This window comes from Hemitrygon akajei, chromosome 3, assembly GCF_048418815.1.
Source record: "Hemitrygon akajei chromosome 3, sHemAka1.3, whole genome shotgun sequence".
NCBI lineage: Eukaryota > Metazoa > Chordata > Chondrichthyes > Myliobatiformes > Dasyatidae > Hemitrygon > Hemitrygon akajei.
This window is the reverse complement of record NC_133126.1, coordinates 194,250,575-194,271,546: the sequence shown is the minus strand read 5'-3', so window position 1 is coordinate 194,271,546 and position 20,972 is coordinate 194,250,575. Positions and strand designations below refer to the sequence as shown.

The 20,972-nt window shown below is 39.7% G+C and overlaps 1 protein-coding gene across 4 annotated transcripts in view; it reads left to right on the top strand.

Annotated features, from left to right (window-relative positions):
- skila (SKI-like proto-oncogene a) overlaps nt 1-20,972 on the top strand; it is a 95,398-nt gene that overhangs the window by 49,506 nt on the left and 24,920 nt on the right. For 3 of the 4 annotated variants that reach the window (XM_073041652.1, XM_073041653.1, XM_073041650.1), the window contains exons 2-3: nt 14,450-14,542; nt 17,315-17,415. In XM_073041652.1, the coding sequence (XP_072897753.1) occupies nt 14,450-14,542; nt 17,315-17,415 (194 nt within the window). The remainder of the gene's footprint in view (nt 1-14,449; nt 14,543-17,314; nt 17,416-20,972) is intronic. The other variant, XM_073041651.1, reaches the window with a different exon arrangement.

Here is a 20,972-nt window from a genome sequence, read left to right as displayed (position 1 = left end):
CCAATTTGGTTATTCTCCTCTGACCTCTCTCATTAACAAGGCATTTTCACCCAGAGAACTGGCACTCACTAGATGTTTTCTATTTCTCTCGTTCCATTCTCTGTGAACTCTGGAGACTGTTGTGCACAAAAATCCCAGGAGATCAGCAGTTTCTGGGGTACTCAATCCACCCTTGTCCCTGGCACCATCAGTCATTCCACAGTCATTCTGATCTTTGTTCTGAATAACAACTGAACCACTTCTTGATCGTGTCTGCAAGCTTTTATGCATTGAGTTGCTGCCACATGATTGGCTGATTAGATATTTGTGGTAAAATGCAGGTGTGCAAGTGATCTTAATAAAGTGATCTCTGAGTGTACGTAGCATCTTTTAATTAGAACACATTTTCAGGTGCTTTATAAATAAAGTATAATCTGCCAGTGTTGTTACCCTGCTGGATTAAGAAAAGTAACCTCAGGTTTGGTTAAAGGGCTGAGCTTTAAGTAGGGTTTTCATGGATATCATGGCACTGTTGAGATGGAAGACCTGGACAATTGAATGCATGTCTGCCAGTAGAGGGGTGAAGATAGAGATTGAGGTGGAATGTAGGAGGAGTTGTACAGGAGTGAGATATATTGGCTGGTTTAGTGGTGTCGTAACAACAAACCTTGTACTCAATGTCGGTAAGACTAAGGAATTGATTGTTGTCTTCAGAAGGGAGAACACACAGCAGTCCTCATCGAGGGTGAACAGTTGTCAGAGTCTCAGAGGATCTATCCTGGGCCCAGAATATTGATACAATTTTGCAGAAGGCATGCCAGTGACTATACTTCATTCGGGGTTTTAGGTTTGGTATGTCATCGAAGGCTCCAGCAAAATGGAGAGCATTCTAACTAGTTGCATCACCATCTTGTGTGGAGGCACCAATGCTGGTAAAATGATTGGAAAAAAGCTGCAGTGGGTTGTAGACTCAGCTTGCTCCATAATGACACAGCCCTCTCCACCATCAACGTTATCAAAACACGGTGCCTCAAGAAGGCAGCGTCCATCAGGGAGACACACATCATTTTAGAAGCAGCTTCTTTCCCTTTGCCATTAGATTTCTGAATGGCTCATTAACACTACCTAATTATTTTGCTCACTTTTTACACTATCTATTTTTTATATTTCTTATTGTAACCTACAGTAATCTTTTATGTCTTGCACTGTACTGCTGCCATAAAACAACACATTTCACGACACACGTCAGTGATAATAAATCAGATTCTGAAACAAGATGAATTTAAGGATCTCAAATTTATATAAGGTGTTCAGGTGTAGATGAGAGTATCAGTAGCAGCTGGCTTGAAACAAGTGCCAAGTTAGGTGATATTGTATGAATTATTGTAGCTCAGGGGCTGTGGGATGGAGTTCAGCTTGGGTAACTGTGAAATATGAGGTTGCCAACTGCTTCACTTAAAAGAGCAACAGTCATTATGGTGAATGGTGCTAATTCTTTACTTTGTGGTTAGTTTAAAGGCCTGATTGCCAACATGAATTAGGGATTAAACCTGTCTGTATTTTCTCAGAGCCTCTTGTTTATTGGCCACAAGAACCAGAAAAAGTAAACTAAATTCTGCTGTTAAATTCTTCAGAACCTCTGGGAAAATCTGTTTTGAAGTTTCTGCCCACAACTCCTTTCTGCCAGTAAGTAGTAGGATTAACAATTCACTAACTGAGAAAAACATCTCACTTCCTGTGTTATGTTAACTACCCCTCACTTATAAAAGGCCTGTGATTGAGGGAATTCCTGAATATGTCAAGATTTAGCACCTCGGAAATATGAATTTACATTTTATTTACTTTAATTTTGCCTTCCATCTGATTAACGATGAAAAAAAACATTTGAGTCACTTTTGCTGTAAATATTACTGGATTAGTTAGCGTCCTTATCTAAGAAAGGATGTGCTTGCAGTGGAGAGGGTCCAGAGGAGATTGACATGTATGATCCTGGGAATTAAAGGGTTAACATATGAGGAGTGTTTGATAGCTCTGGGCCCGAACTCGCCGGAGTTTAGAAGAATAAAGGGAAGGGGTGGAACTCATTGAAGCCTATCGAATATTGACAGGCCAGATACAGTGGATGTGAAGAGGGTATTTCCTTTAGTGGGGAGTGGGGAGTCTAGAACTAGGAGGTGCAGCCTCAGAATAGAAAGACATCCATTTAGAACATATATGAGCAGGAATTTTTTTTAGCCAGAGGGTGGTGAATCTGTGGAATTAATTGCCTCTGTTGGCCGTGGAGGCCAAATCATTGGGTATATTTAAAGCAGAGGCTGATAGGTTCTTGATTATTAAGGACATCAAAGATTACAGGGACAAGGCGGAGAATGAGATTGAAAGGGGTAATAATAGCCATAATGGGATGGCAAAGTAGATTTGATAGGCTGTGTGGCCTAACTCTGCTCCTATATCTTTTGGCCTCATGGTCTTGCCACACAAGATGCTGGAGGACCACAGTGGATTATGCAGCATCTATGGAGGGCAATAGATAGTCAATGTCTTGAAGTTGAGATTCTTCATCCTGACCAGGGGTTCGCAACTTTTTTTATACTATCGAGCCTTACCATTCACTGAGGGTTCTGTGGACCCCAGGTTAAGAACCCCTGGGGTCCACAGGCTGAAAGGTAGAAGGGGGAAGGCCAGTATAAAAAAAAGGTGTAGAGTTGAGTAAAAGCTGGTAGGTGACACTTGGATCCAGGTGAGGAGAGGTCACAGACAGACGGTGGAGGAATAAGTGGGAATGGTGCCAGAAGTGGGGTGGAAGGGGGGGAAGGTGATAGATAGAGTCACCAAAGGGCTGCAGATGATAGAATCTGATAGGAGAGAAAGGTGGAGTGTGGAATCAAATGAAGGAGGTGGGGAAGGGACAGATGGAAACAGTGGTGATGGGAAGGACTGTGTGGGTAATGGGCTTCGGCTCCACCCCTTCCTTTCATCCTTCCACCTTATTATACTGGTCGTCTCATAGATGCTGCCTGACCTCCTGAGTTTCTCCAGCATCATGTGGGCTGCCTCAATTGCTAGCATATGTATTACTGAGGTTTAATTCCAAATAGAACAACAGACTGAATTCCCCTTCTGATTTCACTTTATTATCATTTTGTCCCACTGAAATAATAGGAAGGAATTCCAGAGTATGACCACTTCTGCCAGTGTGGGGTGAAGGAATGGGTTAGAATGGAACGCAGTAGCATTTGGAGTTCTGGAGAGCTGTAGGGCTGGATGGAAACCAAGTTCAGAATATTTATTCATTACGATCCCAAATTTAACTTGTACTTATACTTGAAGGGTAACACAGTAGGTAGTGATTAGCGTTATGCTCTACAGCGCCCACAACCTCTGATGTGAGTTCAATTCCTGCTGCTGTCTGTAAGGAGTTTGTATATTTGCCCCTTGATTGCATGGGTTTCCTCCCACGTTCCAAAGATGTACAGATTAGATTTAGTAAGTTGTGGGCCTAATAAGAGCGATAATAAATCAGCATGATGGAGTGATGGAACAGACTTGATAGGCTGAATGGCTTAATTTGCTCCGATGTCTTATGGTGATATGCCACACGATGTTGGTGCAGAAGCATGGCGACAGTTGCGGGTTATCCCGAGAACATCCTCAGACTTTGCTGGTCATAGACGCAAAAGGTGCATTTCACAGTATGTTTTGATGTTTCGGTGTCTATATGACAAATGAAGCTGACATTTAATCTTCAAATTTCTTTGTAGTGTGGGATCACATGTCAGTTATTGAGAACAGAAATGATGAACGGCAGTAGGATATGGTAGTAATTTTGAATGTGCTGGATTTATACAGGGAAAAGAAAGGGAGAGTGTCCAGGTGTAGATGAGTTACAGTAACAGATGGACTGAAGCATGTGTGAAAGTGAGTAATATCATAGAGATAGAAGTAAGGAGTTATTGTAGCACTGATACTGTGGGATTAAGCTCATTTTGCATGATACTGTAATTTGAAGTTGCCAAATGTTTCACCTTGAAAGAACAACTTACACACTCTTGGTTATGATAAATGATTAGTTCAAGGTGTGGAGATCAAACATGATTGAAGATTATACACTCAGTGGCCATTTCATTAGGTACCCCATGTATGTTTGTGATCTTCTGCTACTGCAGCTCATCCACTTCAAGGTTCAACGTGTTGTACGTTCAGAGATGGACTCCACTGTTATAATGCATGGTTATTTGAGTTACTTTCACCTTCCTGTCAGCTTCAACCAGTCTGGCCACCCTCTACTGATCTCTCCCATTAATAAGGTGTTTTCACCCGCAGAATTGCTGTTTATTGGATGATTTTTTTTTGTTTCTTGCACCATTCTCTGTAAACGTGACAGACTTTTGTGCATGAAAATCCCAGGAGATCACCAGTTTCTGAGATACTCAGACTACCGCATCTGGCACCACCAATCATTCCACACTCAGTCACGTAGAACACATTTCTTCCCCATTTTGATGTTTGGTGTGAACGACAACTGAACCTCTTGACCATATTTGCATGCTTTTATCTATTGAGTTGCTGCCATATGATTAGCTGATTAGATATTTGTAATAACGAGCTGGAGTACAGGTATACTTAATAATGTAGCTAGAGTGTATATAAATCAACTGTACATTTTCCTTGAGAATGTGTACATTTCAGTTTGGGAATATATTCTCAGAATCAAATGTGATTTTTTTGTTTTGCATTAACATGCTGGTTTGCAATCCTAAAGATACAATTTATGCAACTGGCTCCAGTGTAACGTTTGAATGTTTCTCATGAGAAAAGAAAGTTAAGAGCTGGTTATGATTTTCTATGTCATTTAAGCGCTGTATAAGTTCCTTGTAAAAGTATTCAACCCGAACCCCTTTTCACATAAATGAGTATTACAGCCAGGGAGTTTGGTCAATTTAACTGAGAATTTTTATTTGTGAATCACATGATCCTTTTCTCAGTAGACCCAAAAAACAGGGAAAATTGTAAAGCATTAAAAACTAAAAATTCAAGAACTGATATATCAGCAATTCAAAAGTGTTCATCCCCCTTTGCTCAGTACTTACTTGAATTGCCTCTCGCAGTTATTATAGCCAGTAGTCTTTTTGGATGTCTTTAATAGCTTTGCACAATGTGATGAAACAAAATTTGCCCATTCATCCTTGCCAAATTGCTCAAGCTGCGCCAGGTTAGCTGGGAGCGGTGGTGGACAGAAATCTTGAGGTCTTGCTAGAGATGTTAGATTGGATAAAGGTAAGGACTCTGACTTGACCACTCAATGACATCAACTTTCTACATTTGAAGCCGCTGGTTGTCCTGGCAGTGGCCAGTTTGAGCTTTCTAGCAGAGGTTATTGTGTTTTTATACAGGATCTCTCTGTATTTTGCAGTTGTGTATATGGATTTCAGTAAGGGGATAAGGTTCCCCATGTGAGGCTCATTCAGAAAGTAATGAAAGATAGGATCCAAGGAGACACTACTTTGTGGATCCAGAATTAACTTCACCACAGAAGACAAAGGTTGGTTGTGAATAGCTCGTACTCTGCATTAGAGGATGGTGACCAGTGGTATTCCACAGGGAACTGTTCTGGGACCCCTCCTCTTTGTGACACTCCAAGCTGCTGTGCAGGTTGACAGTGTAGAAGGTGTATGGTGTGTTGGCCTTCAACCATTGGATTGAGTTCAAGAGGTGTGAGATAATGTTGCAGAGGGGACTTAACAAGGATGTTGCCTGGATTGCAGAGCATGCCTTATTAGAATAGGTTGAGTGAACTTGGCCTTTCTCCTTGGAGTGATGGAGGATGAGAGGTGACCTGATAGAGTTGTATAAGATGATGAGAGGCATTGATTGTGTGGATAGCCAGAGGTTTTCTCCCAGGGCTGAAATGGCTAACACAAAGAAGCATATTTTTAAAGTGCTTGGAAGTAGGTACAAGAGGGAATTCAGAGGTAAGTTTTTCACATAGAGAGTGGTGGATGTGTGGAATGCACTGCCAGCAAAGGTGGTAGAAGTAGATACAATATGGTCTTTTAAAAGACTCTTAGATAGGTACATGGAGCTTAGAAAACTAGAGGGCTATGAGGTAGGGAAATTCTAAACAGGTTCTAGAGTAGGTGAAATAGTTGGTACAACGTTGTGGGCCGAAGGGCCTGTAATGTGCAGTGGATTTCTATGTTTTTTTAAATCTTCCCATCAATCCTGATCAAATTTCAAGTCCTTGCTGCTGAAACGCTTCTCCACAGCATTATACTACTTCCACTATACTTTACAGTAGGTGTGGTGCTACCTGGTTGGTGCGCAGTATTAGATTTATGCCACACGTACTGCTTAGCATTGAGGCCAAAAAGTTCCACTTTAGTCTCATCTGACCACACGACTTTCTTCCACATCCTTACAGTATCGTAGTCTCACTTTGCAAAGTCTTTATGGGCCAGGATATGTTTTTTAAAGCCAGGGCTTTTTCCTTGCCACTCTTCTATTAATACCCTTTTTGTCCAAGGCCTTGGAGATTGTGGAGCCATGAGCTTCATCTCCAGTTGCAGCCACTGACTTCTGCAGCTCACTCGGAGGAACTGTTGGTGTCACAGTAACCTCTCTTACAAGTGCCATTCTTCTCTGGCTACTAAATTTAGAAGGGCAGGTTGACCTAGGCAGTATGTCTGTGGTTTTGTATTTTTTTTCCACTTTCTCATGATGGATTGCACTGAGCTCTGAGGTATGTTCGGTGCTTTTTAGATAGTTTTGTACAGTTCCCCAGATTTGTGCTTCTCTATTATCATTTCCCAGACTGGTCTTGAATGCTCTTTTGTCTTCATTTTGGTTTTGTCTGTTGAAAATCTACTATACTGTTGGACCTTATAGGTGCTGTTTATTCTTATGAATTCATTTGAAACAAGTGATCTTCCAATTTTCTATATTAATAAATTGGGGGAGTTGGTAAGACAATATACAGTATTGCACCTGAGGAAAGTTGGCGTAGTAATTACAAAGGTTTTTCACTCTCACGATTTTGTTTCTTTAAATTTTTAGTAAATTGTTAACATGTTTTGGAATTTTTCTTTTGATATGACAAGATGCACAATGTTTTGTAGATCAGCTCAAAAATTCCAACTTCAATATATTTCATATTTAGAAAATGAGAGTGAAGTGTGTTATTAGTTGTGGGGTCTGAATAATTTTTCAAGGCACTGTAAGTATCAAGCACATGAGTTGAGTCTTTGAAAGTGAGTCCAGGGTTCTGGAATAGTGTTAGGGTGAGTAAAGCTGAGAGTAATTATCCTCTCCAGTTCAAGATATTGATGACTGAGGTGTAATAACTCTTCCTGTAACCTGGTTGTGTGGGACCTAAAGCTTGTGTACCTCCTTCCTGACAGTACTTGTGGGAAGAGAGCATGGCCTTGGATGGTGGCAGTCCTTAATGATGGATGTACTTTCCTGTGACAGTGCTCCTTGTAGATGTGCTCAATGATGTGTGACAGATTGGGCCATATTCACTACTTCTTGTAGGCTTTTTGGTGTTTCCATACCAGGTTTTACCCGTGATGGTCTGTGTTGTTGTGTAGGAAGTCCGGACGCTGTCCTGTCTGCAAATAGGTGATAATTAGCATGGATGTGTGTTTAGTGATGTTGATGGGTTTTCATTTTGAGAAAAGCTTCATCGTGGGAACTAGCCTCCCCAGCACTGAGAACATTTCAAAAGGCGATGCCTTAAAAATGTGCCATCCATCATTAAAGACCCCCATCACCCAGGACATGCCCTTTTCTCATTGTTACCATCAGAGAGGAGGTACAGGAGGACAAAGGAGCCTGAAGACACACACTCAATGCCTTAGGAACAGATTCTTCCTCTCCATGATCAGGTTTCTGAATGGACGTTGAACCAATCCATAAACACCACCTCACTAATTTCTTTGCTCTCTTTGTAGAGTACTTATTTAATTTTATATACACTAGAGAGAGAGACATACACACACAATATGTATTCAAACTGTATATTTTGTATTGTAATTTATAGTATATTTAATGTATTGCACTCTAAATATGTCAGTGATATTAAATCTGATTCTGATTCTAAGCATTCTCGTTGTACAATTTGATATTCTGCTTTCACCTTGAGAGACTGACATGCCCTCAATTTAATATTTCATCATAATATGACACCAAATCACCGAGGTTGCTCTCTTAGATTTGAGATTTCAGTCATCATTAGCAAAACATTTGAAAAGTTTAAACTTCTGTTCAATTAGTTGATATGGAATATAAAAACAGTAGGCCTTTAATTTCATATTTTGAAAATTGATGTCAGCCTTTTATCATTAATACCAAAAAAAAATTGTGAAATTGGCAGCTAGACAATTTCCATGTCGTTATGGAAACCACATGCCAATGCTCAAGTAAGTTTTCACTCTACTGTTCGTCCTTGATACGTTAGCTGCTATAGTTATCACATTTTCCGTTAGTAGCCTCTAACCTCATGGCACGAGCTCTGATTCCTCTAACTTACAGAAATTTCTCCCACCCTCCCTCTTCTCTCTTTTTCCATTCCCCATTCTGGTTTTCCTCTCACCCCTCTTCTCCCCTCCCCTTCACCTCCTTTTGGTGCCCTTTCCTCCTTTCCTTTCTCCCATGGTCCAATCTCCTCTCCTATCAGATTCCTTCTTTAGCTCTATCACACCTATCACATCCCAGCTTAGTACTTCATAAACCCTTCCCGCACCCACCTTCACCTGCTGTCACCGATTACCTGACAGCTTACTCTTCCCTCTACCCCACACTTTCTTATTGTGGTTTCTTTCTCCTGATGAAGTGCCTCGGTCCAAAGTGTTGACTGTTCATTCCCTTCCATTAATGTTGCCTGGCCTGCTGAGTTCCCTCGGCATTTTGTGTGTGTTGCTCAGGCTGGTAACCCTTGAGGTACAGGATCCTCAAGACTCACACCACAAGGTTCAGAAACAGTTATTGCCTTTCCACTATCAGGCTCCTGAACCAAAGGGATAATTTCACTTTCCCTATCACTGAATTGATCCCATAACCTATGGACACTTTCAAGTACTTTTCAGCTCAAGTTTTCAATATTTATTGTATTTATTATTATTTTTTTATTGTATTTACACAGTTTGTCTTTTGCACACTGGTTATCTGCCTTGTTAGTGTGGCTTTCCATTGATTCTATAATGGTTATTGGATTTATTGAGTATGCCCACAAGGCAATGAATCTCAGGGTTATATATGGTGACATATATGTACTTTGATAATAAATTTACTTTGAACTTCATTAACGTAGCAGATGCTTGTGGGAGTATATGGTGCATGCTGCTTGTTAGTGTGGCATATGCAGCATTAGTAATGTAGAATTAGTGCTGCTGATCCTGATGCTTAAAAAGACCTACTTGCTGTGGTATGGATGGAAGTGCTGGAAATATAGAGGTTGAGTACAGGAGATCATGCCTTGAAGTGTCCTCTCAAATTCTATCTTGCCTTTAGTCACAGAGAGAACGTACCATCTCCTTATATACAGCAGCAGGAACTGAACCTTGATCTTCCAATTGTTGGCGCTGTAAAGCATTATGCTACCCATAGAAACCTTATTTTAACTCGAGCTACTTAACATGCACTTTGACTTAATCTGATCATGCATTCATCACGGTTGTAATACACTACAAATTGTTCAAAGTAAATTTATTATCAAAATACATATATGTCACCATATACGTCCCTGAGATTCATTTTTTGCAAGAATTCAAGCTTAACCTCTGCCCATGATGGTTTAAATTTATCTGAAATAAACTGGCATTTCATGATATATAGCATTTGAATCACTTTTCATTACTGAAATTGTAATCTGAGTCACCCACCTTTACCTGCAATCCACCTTTAACTTCCGCCTGCAATCCTTTAGAATATTGAATTGCTTTCTAATTCTGATCTGTCATGAAAGCCATAGGAACTGCATTTCTATTTTAGATATATTGTGCTACAATTGCCTTTTTATCTTAAAGTTTCATTGAGCTGTGTAACCAGCTGTATAGAACTGGTTACTTAGAAGCTTTTTAATCTGTTCTGAGGTTAAGTAGGAGCATTTTGGGGCTAATTGTCCAATTTTTCTCCCTTCCCAAGAATAGTGATTTGGAATATAGAAAGAGTGTTACGTAAGATTCTCAGGCATGGTTTTCCTCTTTTCAAGTTGAAGTTTATTGTCATTCAAATGTATGCATGTATACAGCCAAACAAAACAATGTTCCTCCATGCCAGGGTGCACAACACAGTATGCATCTCACTCACAACTCCTATAGTAAAAAAAAACAAATAATAAAATATATTCCAGAAGCTTGATGTTTAACATAAGGTGCCCTTATGGCACAAGTTAAAAATTAAACAGTATAATGTTTCCGGAACTTCATATGTGATGAGACCTGGGTGGTGGCAAGGAGTTCAATAGCTCATGGCCTGGGGGAAGAAGCTGTTTCCCTTCCTAACAGTCCTTTTCTGAATGATACGATACCTCATGCCTGATGGTCATGGGTCAAAGAGATTGTGGGATGGATGGGAGGGATCGTTGACAATGCTAAGGGACATTGTCATCATACATAGATTGCAGTTTGTACATCTGTGGTTCTTCTAGTCAAATACTGAAATGGGGTATAATTGGTGTCCTGATAAAGTTCCTCAGCCCAAAACGTCAACTGTTCACTCTTTTCCGTAGATTCTGCCTGGCCTGCTGAATTCCTCCAGCATTTTGTGTGAGTTGCTTGGATTTCCAGCTCTGCAGATTTTCTCTTGTTCATGTTTGTGTTAAGTACTCAAATGCTCTGTAAATTATTATGTAACAAAACTAGGAGAACTTTCTCTTTATATTTTAAGCATCTCCTGTAGATTTGCAATACACAATCAGGTAATTGGCGTAATGTACTCCTTGTCAACGTCCTGAACTTGATTAACGCCAACTTGTTTCAATATCTTTCTAGTCATTAAACTGTCTTCTCTCCAGCCATTTCAGTATAGCTATTAATAAATGTTGCATCATAATCCAATTCCATCATCTTCAGCACTTTGTCACTTCCATCTATCACTTCCCAGCTTCTGACAGCATTTCTACTCTACCCCCTCACCCATCTGTCTAGCAATCACCCTCCCCACCAGCTAGATCCTCCTATTACCTGGCTCACCTTTTCTCTCCACCATTTTGTTACTGGCGACACACCTCAACCAATGAAAGGTTTCGACTCGTCATTTTCCTCCAGAGATTGATTCACTGAGTTCCTCCAGCCTTTCGTGTGTTGCTCCAGATTACAGCATCTGCATTGAAATAAACACTAGTTTTATTTGTCACATGTACATTGACACATTGAAACATACAGTGAAATATGTCATTTATGTCAACGGCCAACACATTCGGAGAATGTGCTGGGGACTGCCTGCCAGTGTCGCACTGTTACCAGCGCCAACATAGCTTGCCCACAACTTGGAGCATTTTTGGAATGTGGGAGGAAATCCACTCAGTCATGAGGAGAACGTACAAATTCCTTTCAAACAGCGGTTTGATTGCTGGCTCTACAGAGCATTATGTTACCGTGCCACCCATGTCTTGTGTCTCCATTAGTTTGGTCAATGTTCACTGTTCTTTTACTTGGAGAAGCCATTAGGATGATCACTGGTTCATTGTAAATTGTCCTGTGATTAGGCTAGTGTTAAATAGGTGGGTTGCTGGGCGCTGAGGCTCATTGGGCCGAAAAACTGCACTGTATTTCTAAATAAATAAACAAACAAATAAATAAAATAGATGGGTTGCTGGGCGGTATGGCTGAAAGGCTGAAAGGACCAGTTCTGTAGCTTTTTTCTAAATAAAAAAAATTAAAAATGAATAAAGGACAATTTTTGACAAATATTTAAAACATTTTACAGAAGACTTAAAACCTAAGATTGTGGCATTTATAAAGTTCAGAATGAAATAATTTCCTGCCATTGCAAGGGGCAATGCTGCCAACTTCTGAATGATGTAGTTGAGCAGTAAAACAGGGATACCAAGAAGTGTTGTCACAGATACTCTGCATCTCCACAGGGTGTACTGCTCTGTGGCCTTCTCTGGCATAGTTGCCTGAAATTGGTGACTTGATGGATACATCTGTTATTTATAAACTGAAAATGACAACATTCATGAACTGAAATGCCAACACTTCAAAATGTAAAAACCATAATTATTAGTTAGCAAACCATCTGGTCCTAACAAATAATTTTATATGCTGTATGTATATTGTAAGGTACATAGTTACACGGTAAATACTTCAGAGTGAACTGAGTTTTTTTTTTGATTTTTAAATTGAAGTTCATATTTTATTGTGAACTTCATAAATGGCACTTTTGTTTTAAGTTTTCTATAAAATGTTTAAAATATCTGTCAAATATTGTTCATTTATTATTTTTTATTATTTTATTATTTGGAGATAAAGTGCAGACAGGTTCTTCTGGCCCAACGAGCTGCACCACCCAGCAACTCACCTATTTAACACTAGCCTAATTATAGGACAACTTATAGTGAAGAAGTAATCAAACAACTGGTGTATCTTTGGACCATGGGGGGAAACCAGAGCACCTGGAGGAAACCCACATGGTTTACAGGGAGAGCGTAAAAACTCCTTACAGTGCCAGAATTGAACTCCAAACTCCAATGTACCGAGCTATAATATTGACTTTTAAATGGATGTTCATATTTCATCTGAACTGAATGAATGCCACAGTCTTTTATTTTAAGTGTTCTGTAAAATATTGGTCAAAAATTGTCCTTAGTTTTGATTTGTAGTTTGCTGACTTCCATGTGATGATCCATTGAGCAGATAATAGCTTTACTTATTGATTTATTTATCACATACAATGGAATGTGCAGATTGTGTCAAATCAAAACAGCAATGATGGAATTGGGGCTGCTCGGAAGTATCACTATGCCTCTGGCGCCATCTTACTAATCTTAACAGTATGTCTATGAAATGTGGGAGGGAACTGTAGCACCCGGTGGAAATCCATGCGCTCATGGGGAGAACATACAAACCTCTTACGGACAAAGCTGGGAATTAAACCACAATTGGTGACCACTGGAGTTGTAAAACAATGTGATAACTGCTATGCTACCATGCTGTCCCTATACACTGCAGGACATTATAACTTGGAAGACTGTGCAACAGAGATTGCTGATATTTCTGGCAGCTCCCTTTGACTGCAAATCCACACACTCAGTAGAGTCACAATAGTTTATGCACATGGGGCAACACTTCAAATTGATACTGGGGTCCAAAATGAAAGGAAGATTACATTTACAGTTCTGACATAGTTCTGTGAATGAGCTATGGTAATGGTGGATAAGCTCTGCGATAGTTCTGTGTGCTAATTGTTCAATGAGAAAAGACAGAACTATATTTACACAAGAGTTTCTGCAGATGTTGGAAATCCAGAATAACACACACAAAGTGCTGGAGGAACTTAGCAGGTCAGGAGGACTATAAACAGCTGAATTGAACTAAATTCATTATTTTTAAAGCATTTTAGAGAGGTGACAGACATTTTCAATATTTCAATACTCTTTGGATAATCGATATTTTAAAGAACAGAGCATCTATGGCACCAGATAATATTCATGGGTATCTACACTAGTATGTATTAGAATTAGCTTTAATGATTAAAATAAATTAACAGTTTACAGTATTTGTAGATCTATCTGATAAAGTCATGAGGATACAGGTTTTCTCAAAGACCACCCACTCCAATATAGGATGAGGAATCAGAAAATAAAGAGGACTTAAAGAGTTTTAAACAAAATGTCTACTCATGCAGCTTTTTTTTTATTTCAAATTTTCCAGCTTCCACAAAAAATATAGTGATATGAGCCACTCCTATTGAAGACATACGCACAAAATGCTGGAGAGAGTTAGCAGTATCTATAGAGAGGAATAAATTGTCAAGGTTTCAGGCCAAAATCCTCCATCAGGTTGGAAAGGAAATGGGCAGAATGCAGAATAAAAGGTGGGAGGACGGGAAGGCGTACAAACTGGAAGGTGAGAGGTGTGTGGGAAGGTGGAGGAGGGGGGCAGGAATTGAAGTAAATAGCTAAAGATAAAGGCTGAAGATGAGGGAAAATGATAAGAGAGGAGAGTGGACCTTGGGAGATAAGGAAGGAGGAGGGGAACCAGTGGGAGGTGATGGTCAGGTGTGGAGAAGAGAAGGGGCAAGAAGGGAACCAGAATGAGACCTTGTGCTGGTTAGTGGGTTTGAGAAGTAAGTTGTGGCAGCAATTTATTGCCAGTAAACTTCTAATAGATCTATATGCTTTTCCTTTTTTGATTTACTTGATATTCATTTTCTTTGCCTGGAGAGTTTGTTACAGAAGGCAGGTATGGTTTTGATCATTCAACAAATTCATCGGTAACTCAGATTTAGTTTCTGAATTTTTCTTTTGCAGCAGTCTGTCTCAGAAGAACATCAGCCCAAGAAAGCACAGTTAGAGCACACCGGTTCTCAAGATGAGGCTTCTGAGAAGGTCTTTGACAGAAAGGTATATATGCTTCTGATTCTTTTCAATGAGATTAATTTAAGAATTGTTGTCCTGCAATAATTATTTATTTTCATTTAAAATTAATCCTTATTTAAAATAAAACTGTTGAGGGAAAAATCAGTCATTTGGACCAGGGTTTGGAAAATGATGTGTTGATCTGGTGCAATGACATGTCACATTATCTGTACAGCTGGCAGTGGTCCTTCAGCTTGCTAACTTAGATTCCATATTCATTTTGTTTTATGGGTTCTGTTGATGAGGCTTAAACTGAGTTAACCTGAAATGTCTTACATAAATATTTCTCAGTCTATTTGAAGACAAAAAATATGTACAGTTTTTCATTAGTGTTATTAATGCTCAGTTACTGAATTAGAATATAACCATTTCAATAAAATAGAGCTGTTAGATTCAGTGATTCGCTTGATGGATAGTCATAAGATGGCTGATCCTTAAGATAATAACAGGTGATGTTCAAATTCGTACTTTTTTTGGGACCCCAGCTTTTTGTAATCGAGGTCATAATTTAGATGTAGGATCAAGTGTAAGATAGCAAAGTTTGCTGTGGAATGTGAGGAGAATGTAGAGGAGGTTTAATGGGTATGTAGGTGGATTAACTAAATGGACCAAGACTTGGCAAATTTGAATATGATGTCAAAACATTTGAGGTCATCTACCTTGTAGAAAAGATAGATAGTCAAAAGAAGTTTTAAATGGTAAGAGGTTTAAAGGTGTTGATATTCAGAGGAACTAAAATGACTGCATATAACAATAACTAAATATTAGTAACCCACACAAAATACTGGAGAACTCAAAAAGTCAGGCAGCATCTATGGAAAGGAATAAAGAGTTGACATATCAAGCCAAGATCCTTCATCTGGAAAGGAAGGTGGTAAGAAGCCAGAATGAGAAGATGGCATAGGAGAAGGAGTACAAGTTGGCAGGTGATAGGTGAAGTCAAGTGAGGGGGAATGAAGTAAGAAGCGGTGGAAAAGGGAAAGGATTGAAGAACAAGGAATCAGATGGGAAAGGAGAATGGACCATGGGTGAAAGGGAAGTATGAGGGGCACCAGAGGCAGGTGAAAAGAAGAGAAGAGGTAAGAAGAGAGCCAAAATGGGGAATGGAAGAAGAGAGGAGGGAGAGTTACCAGAAGTCAAGAGAAATCGTTCATCCCATCAGATTGGAGTCTACCCTGTCCCCCTGTCTGAAATTGAAGCATTGTACTTCCAACCCGAGTGTGGTCTCATCATGGCAGAAGAGACCATGGACCGACATGTTGGAGTGGGAAGTGGTATTAAAATGTTGATCATTTATATTACATAACTTAGTTATATTAAAATAAAACTATATAAAAATCAAAATGTTGGCCATTTATATTAATGTTAATGAGGATACAGGAAGCAAATTGGAAAGCAAGCATTGCAAGTGGATTTGAGTAACAGAGGAGAGATGTCTTGCACTAATTGATTAGAGGTCTGGTGAGAATGTACCTTGAAAATTAAGTATATGCTTGGTCTTCCTAGCTCAAGGATGATGTATAATAGAGTGAATGCAACAGAAGTTCCCCAGATTAATTCCTGCGATGAGAGGTTTGTTGTATGAGGGTCATTAAGCAGACTGGGCTAGTGCTCTTCAGTTCGAGAATGAAACGTAATCTGATTGAAAAGTACAAAATTCTTACATTACTTCACAGAGTAAATAAGGCACTGATGTTTTCCCTAGCTGGTGTACTAGAGCCGGGCATCACAGTTTCACAGTAGTTTATCTTGAGAGTTCAGTGGAAGTTCACGAGAGTTATCCCAAAAATGAAAGGGTTAATGTAAGAGGAACATTTGAACGCGCTGGGCCTGTACTTACTGGAGTTTAAAAGAACGAGAGGGGATCTCATTGAAACCTGTTGAATGGCGGAGCTGACTTGATTGAGCTGAATGACCTAATTCTGCTCCTATATCTTATAATTTTATAGTTGTATGGTTTGGCCATTCATAAGAAGAATTATTTTCACCCAGAGATAAGGAGTCTTAGATAAAGATAACAAGTCTTTGTAATTCTTTGCATAAGATTGAGGGTGCAAAGGAGATTTACCCTGATGTTGCCTGGATAGGAGCATGTCTTATTAGGATAGCTGAACTAGCTAGGGTTTTTCTCTTTGGAGCGAAGGATGATGAGAGGTCACTTGATGGAAATGGCTTGTATGAGGGACCATAATTTTAAGGTGCTTGTGTATGGGGGATGTCAGGTAGGTTATTTTGACACAGATAGTGGTATGAGTATGGAATACTCTGACAGGGGTGGTGGTAAATTGGGGACATTTAAAAGACCCTTATGTAGGCATATGGATGAAAGAAAAATAGAGGGCTATGTGAAAAGGAAGGGTTAGATTGATCTATAAGTAGTCTAAAAGGCTGGCACAACATTGTGGGCCGAAGAGCCGGTACTGTGCTATACTGTTCTGTGTGCTATATAATAAGATACTGAGGAGATTGGGTTGGTGATTATTTTCAAGAACAAGATCAGTATATTTTTGATGTTATAAGGGAATCAACGGTTATGGATACTGATCAAAGTTTCCGGTATCTGCAGAATCTGTTGTATTGAAGGTTATGGATGTAGTGCGGGAAAATGTTCCTGAGATAAAAGGTCACCCTTGATCATATGGAACAGGAAAGCAAGCATGAGGGGCTGAATGGCCTACTCCTACTTTGATTTTTTTTAGATTTAAAGCAATCATGAATTACATTGATTTTGTTCTGAATTGGTGTATTTTCTTGCAGAATGATTCTCAGCACACCCTGACATTCCAGCATTGCTATCCAGTCATCAAACAAGAAGTCGATCATCTGACTCAGCCACATCCTTCAGTGATCCATCCAAGGTAGAGAGATCATTTGGAATAATTTGCTTAGTACTAGCATTGAGGTGTTGATGTTAAGATGTTTCTTTTCTCGTGGGAATAGATAATGCCAGTGTTTGCCAATATTTCATCTGCAGGAGAATTACAAGTGGATTTACTTAATCTGTTGTAACTTAATCTGTTGTAACTTTACAGTATATTTATTGGGAAAATACAACAATAACACATCTGCCATGAATATTTAAGGTAACCTTGTTTTTGCGTTTCAAGGTTAGGTGTGTGGATCTGGAGCAATGGCATGTCAAATTGCCTGCACAGACTGCAGTAGTTTTTCAGTTTTCACTAAATTGGTTAACTTGTATTTGGTATTCATTTTGTGTTATGTATGGCAAGCCACGAGGTAATGTTGCAGCTCTGTAAAACTCTCCTTGGACCACACTTGGATTATTTTGTGCCATTCTGGTCACCTCATCATAGGAAATAAGTAGAACTGATTGTTGTCAGCATTATTTATGTATTTATTTATTTATTGACTGATATAATGGCTGATTTATTTTTTTTTTGCACAGTTTGGCTTCTTTTGCTCATTGTTTTTTGTAAGTCTTTATGTGCCGTTTTTCATTGATTCTATTGTATTTGTTCAATCGTGAATGTCTGCAAGAAAATGAATCTTAGAGTGCTATAGAATATGATATTCTGTAGGCAACACGAGTGAATCTGCAGATGCTGGAAATAAATAGAAACACAAAATGCTGGCAGAACTCAGCAGGCCAGACAGCATCTATGGGAGGGGGTAGTGACGACGTTTCGGCCCGATAGACATCCTCCCATAGATGCTGTCTGGCCTGCTGAGTTCTGCCAGCATTTTGTGTTTTTATGATATTCTGTATACATACTTTGAGCTTTAGAGAGGGCGCAGAGGAGATTTACCAGGATGTTGTTCAGAGTGGAGAGCATGTCTTATGAGGATAGGTTGTGCAAGCTAGGGGTTTTCCTTATAGGGTGAAAGGGGATGAGAGATGACTTGATGAAGATGTAGAAGATGACATGAGGCACAGGGAGAGTGGACAGCTAGCACCCATTCTCAGGGTGGAAATGGCTAATGTTGGGCCTTAAATTTAAGGTGATTGTAGTAAGTATATGGGAGATGTCAGAGGTGGGTTTTTACACAGTGAATAGGCTGGCTGGTGGCGCAATGGCATCAGCGCCGGACTCCGGAGTGAAGGCTCCCGAGTTCAAATCCAAGTTGGGCCACCCCGAGCACGCTTTCCATCTGTGCTGGGTTGAGCGTTGAGCTAGCCACTTGGCCTCATAAAAAAAAAACAAGTGTCAAGTCAGGAATGTTCATATCATGACCCGGTTAATCCGAAAGACCAATTCTGACACCAGGCGTCAGACAAGAATGGCTGACTGTCTGGTGTGACACACAAAAATAACACAAAAAACACAGTGAATCGTGGGTGTGTGGATCGAATTGCCATGGTTGTTGGTAGAGGCAGATACATTAGGGACATTTAACAGATTCTTAGAACGGCACATCGATGAAAGAAAAATAGAGGACGATATGGGTGCGAAGGGCGACTAGATTGATCCTGGTAAAGGGTCAGCGTAACATTGTGGGCCGAAGGGTTCTATGTTATGCTAGTGTCTTCTATTTTTATGTTGATACAAAGCAGTTGTTCAGTGACTGAAGTGACGGCTGAAAGAACTTTTGAGTAATTGTAACCTCTTTAATATGTGTTATCTTTGGAAATTCTTTCTTGTTGGGTCATGTAAATGGCAGTCAATTCAAGACACCCACTTTTTCTATTAGAGATGTTAATTTTAGTTTGGAATATACTTGGGAATAATAAGATAACACAAATGAAATGTCGTTGGCCAGACAGCATCTATGGAAAAGAGCAAACAGTCGATGTTTCAGGCTGAGATCCTTCATCAGGGCCTGGTGAAGGGTCTTGGCCCAAAACATTGACTGTTTGCCTGTTTGCTCTTGGGGGGGGGGGGGGGTTGTGTGTGTGTGTGTGTGTGTGTGTGTGTGTGTGTGTGTGTGTGTGTGTGTGTGTGTGTTGGTTGGATTTCCAGCATCTGCAAGTTTTCTCATGTATGTCATTAAGTTGATGTAACTTACATCTAGTCAGTAAGATGTCAGTATTGCATAAGATGGGAAAAAATTGCAGATGGTTGTAAACTCAGCCAGCTCCATCATGGGCATTAGCCTCCCCACCATCAAGGAGATCTTCAAAAGACAATGTCTACAGAAGTGGGTGTCACAACCCAGGACATGTCTTCTTCACATTGTTACTGTCAGGAAGGAGATACACATATACATGAGAAAAAGCACCATTTAAATTGTCTTCTCCCATCAACCTGCACCAGGACCATAGAGCTGCATACTCCTGCCATCCACATACCTATCCAAACTTTTCTTATACATTGAAATCGAGCTTGCATGCATTACTCATGCTGGTAGCTTGTTTCACTCTCTCATGATCTTCTGAAGTAAGAAGTTTCCCTTCATGTTCCACTTAAACTTTTCAGCTTTCACCCTAAACCCATGAGCTCATGTTGTAGTTTCACCTAACCTCAGTGGAAAAAAGCCTGCTTACATTTACCCTATCTTTACCCCTCATAATTTTGTGTACCTTTATCCAATATTCCCTCAATCTTCTACCTTCCTAGGAATAAAATCCTAACCTATTCAATCTTTCCTTACAACTCAGGCCCTCCAATCTTGACAACATCTTTGTCAATTTTCTCTGTATTCTTTCAACCTTATTTACACCTTCCCTGTCGGTGACCAAAACTGCACACACTACTCCAAATTTAGGCCTCACCGGAATCTTATACTTCAACATAGCATCCAGTCTATCATATTCAATATTTTGATTTAGGAAGGCCAATGTGCCAGTACGACCCTATCTACCTGTCTTGCCACTTTAAATGAATTATTGATCTGTATTCCCAGATCCGTCTGTTCTACTGCACTTCTTAGTGCTCTACCATTCACTGTCTAAGAGTTACCCAGGTTGGTCCTACCAAAATGCAAGACTTCACACTTGTCTACATTAAATTCCATTTGCCATTTTTCAGTCCATTTTTCCAGCTGGTCCAGATCTTGATGCAAGTTCTAGTAGTCTTCCTTGCTGACCATATTTCTTATTGTAACTTGTAGGAATTTTTTTGCATTGCACTGTACTGTTGCGACAAAACAACAAACTCCATGACAAATGTCAATGATAGTAGACCTGATTATGATTCTGATGTAAATTTTCACCGGCACCATTAGTGAATTATAGAATTGTAGAACATTACCTGTATATGCAGTCAGACCAAAGCTATTGTTTGTAATTACTGTCACAAATGGAGCTCTATTCTCACTGATTCACTTCTGCCGTATCAGTTGAGGTGAATTTTAATCTTGACTCTGTTATTTTTGTTTTTAACAGCATTTTCCCATTTTGAGTAGGGCCACTTGAATTTTTAGCATATGTTAAATCTGAACTGAGCTTGCATTCCCACGCCCATTCTGTTTCCCAAATGACCTGTCACCAATTCCTCAGCAGTGGCGTGTACTGCAT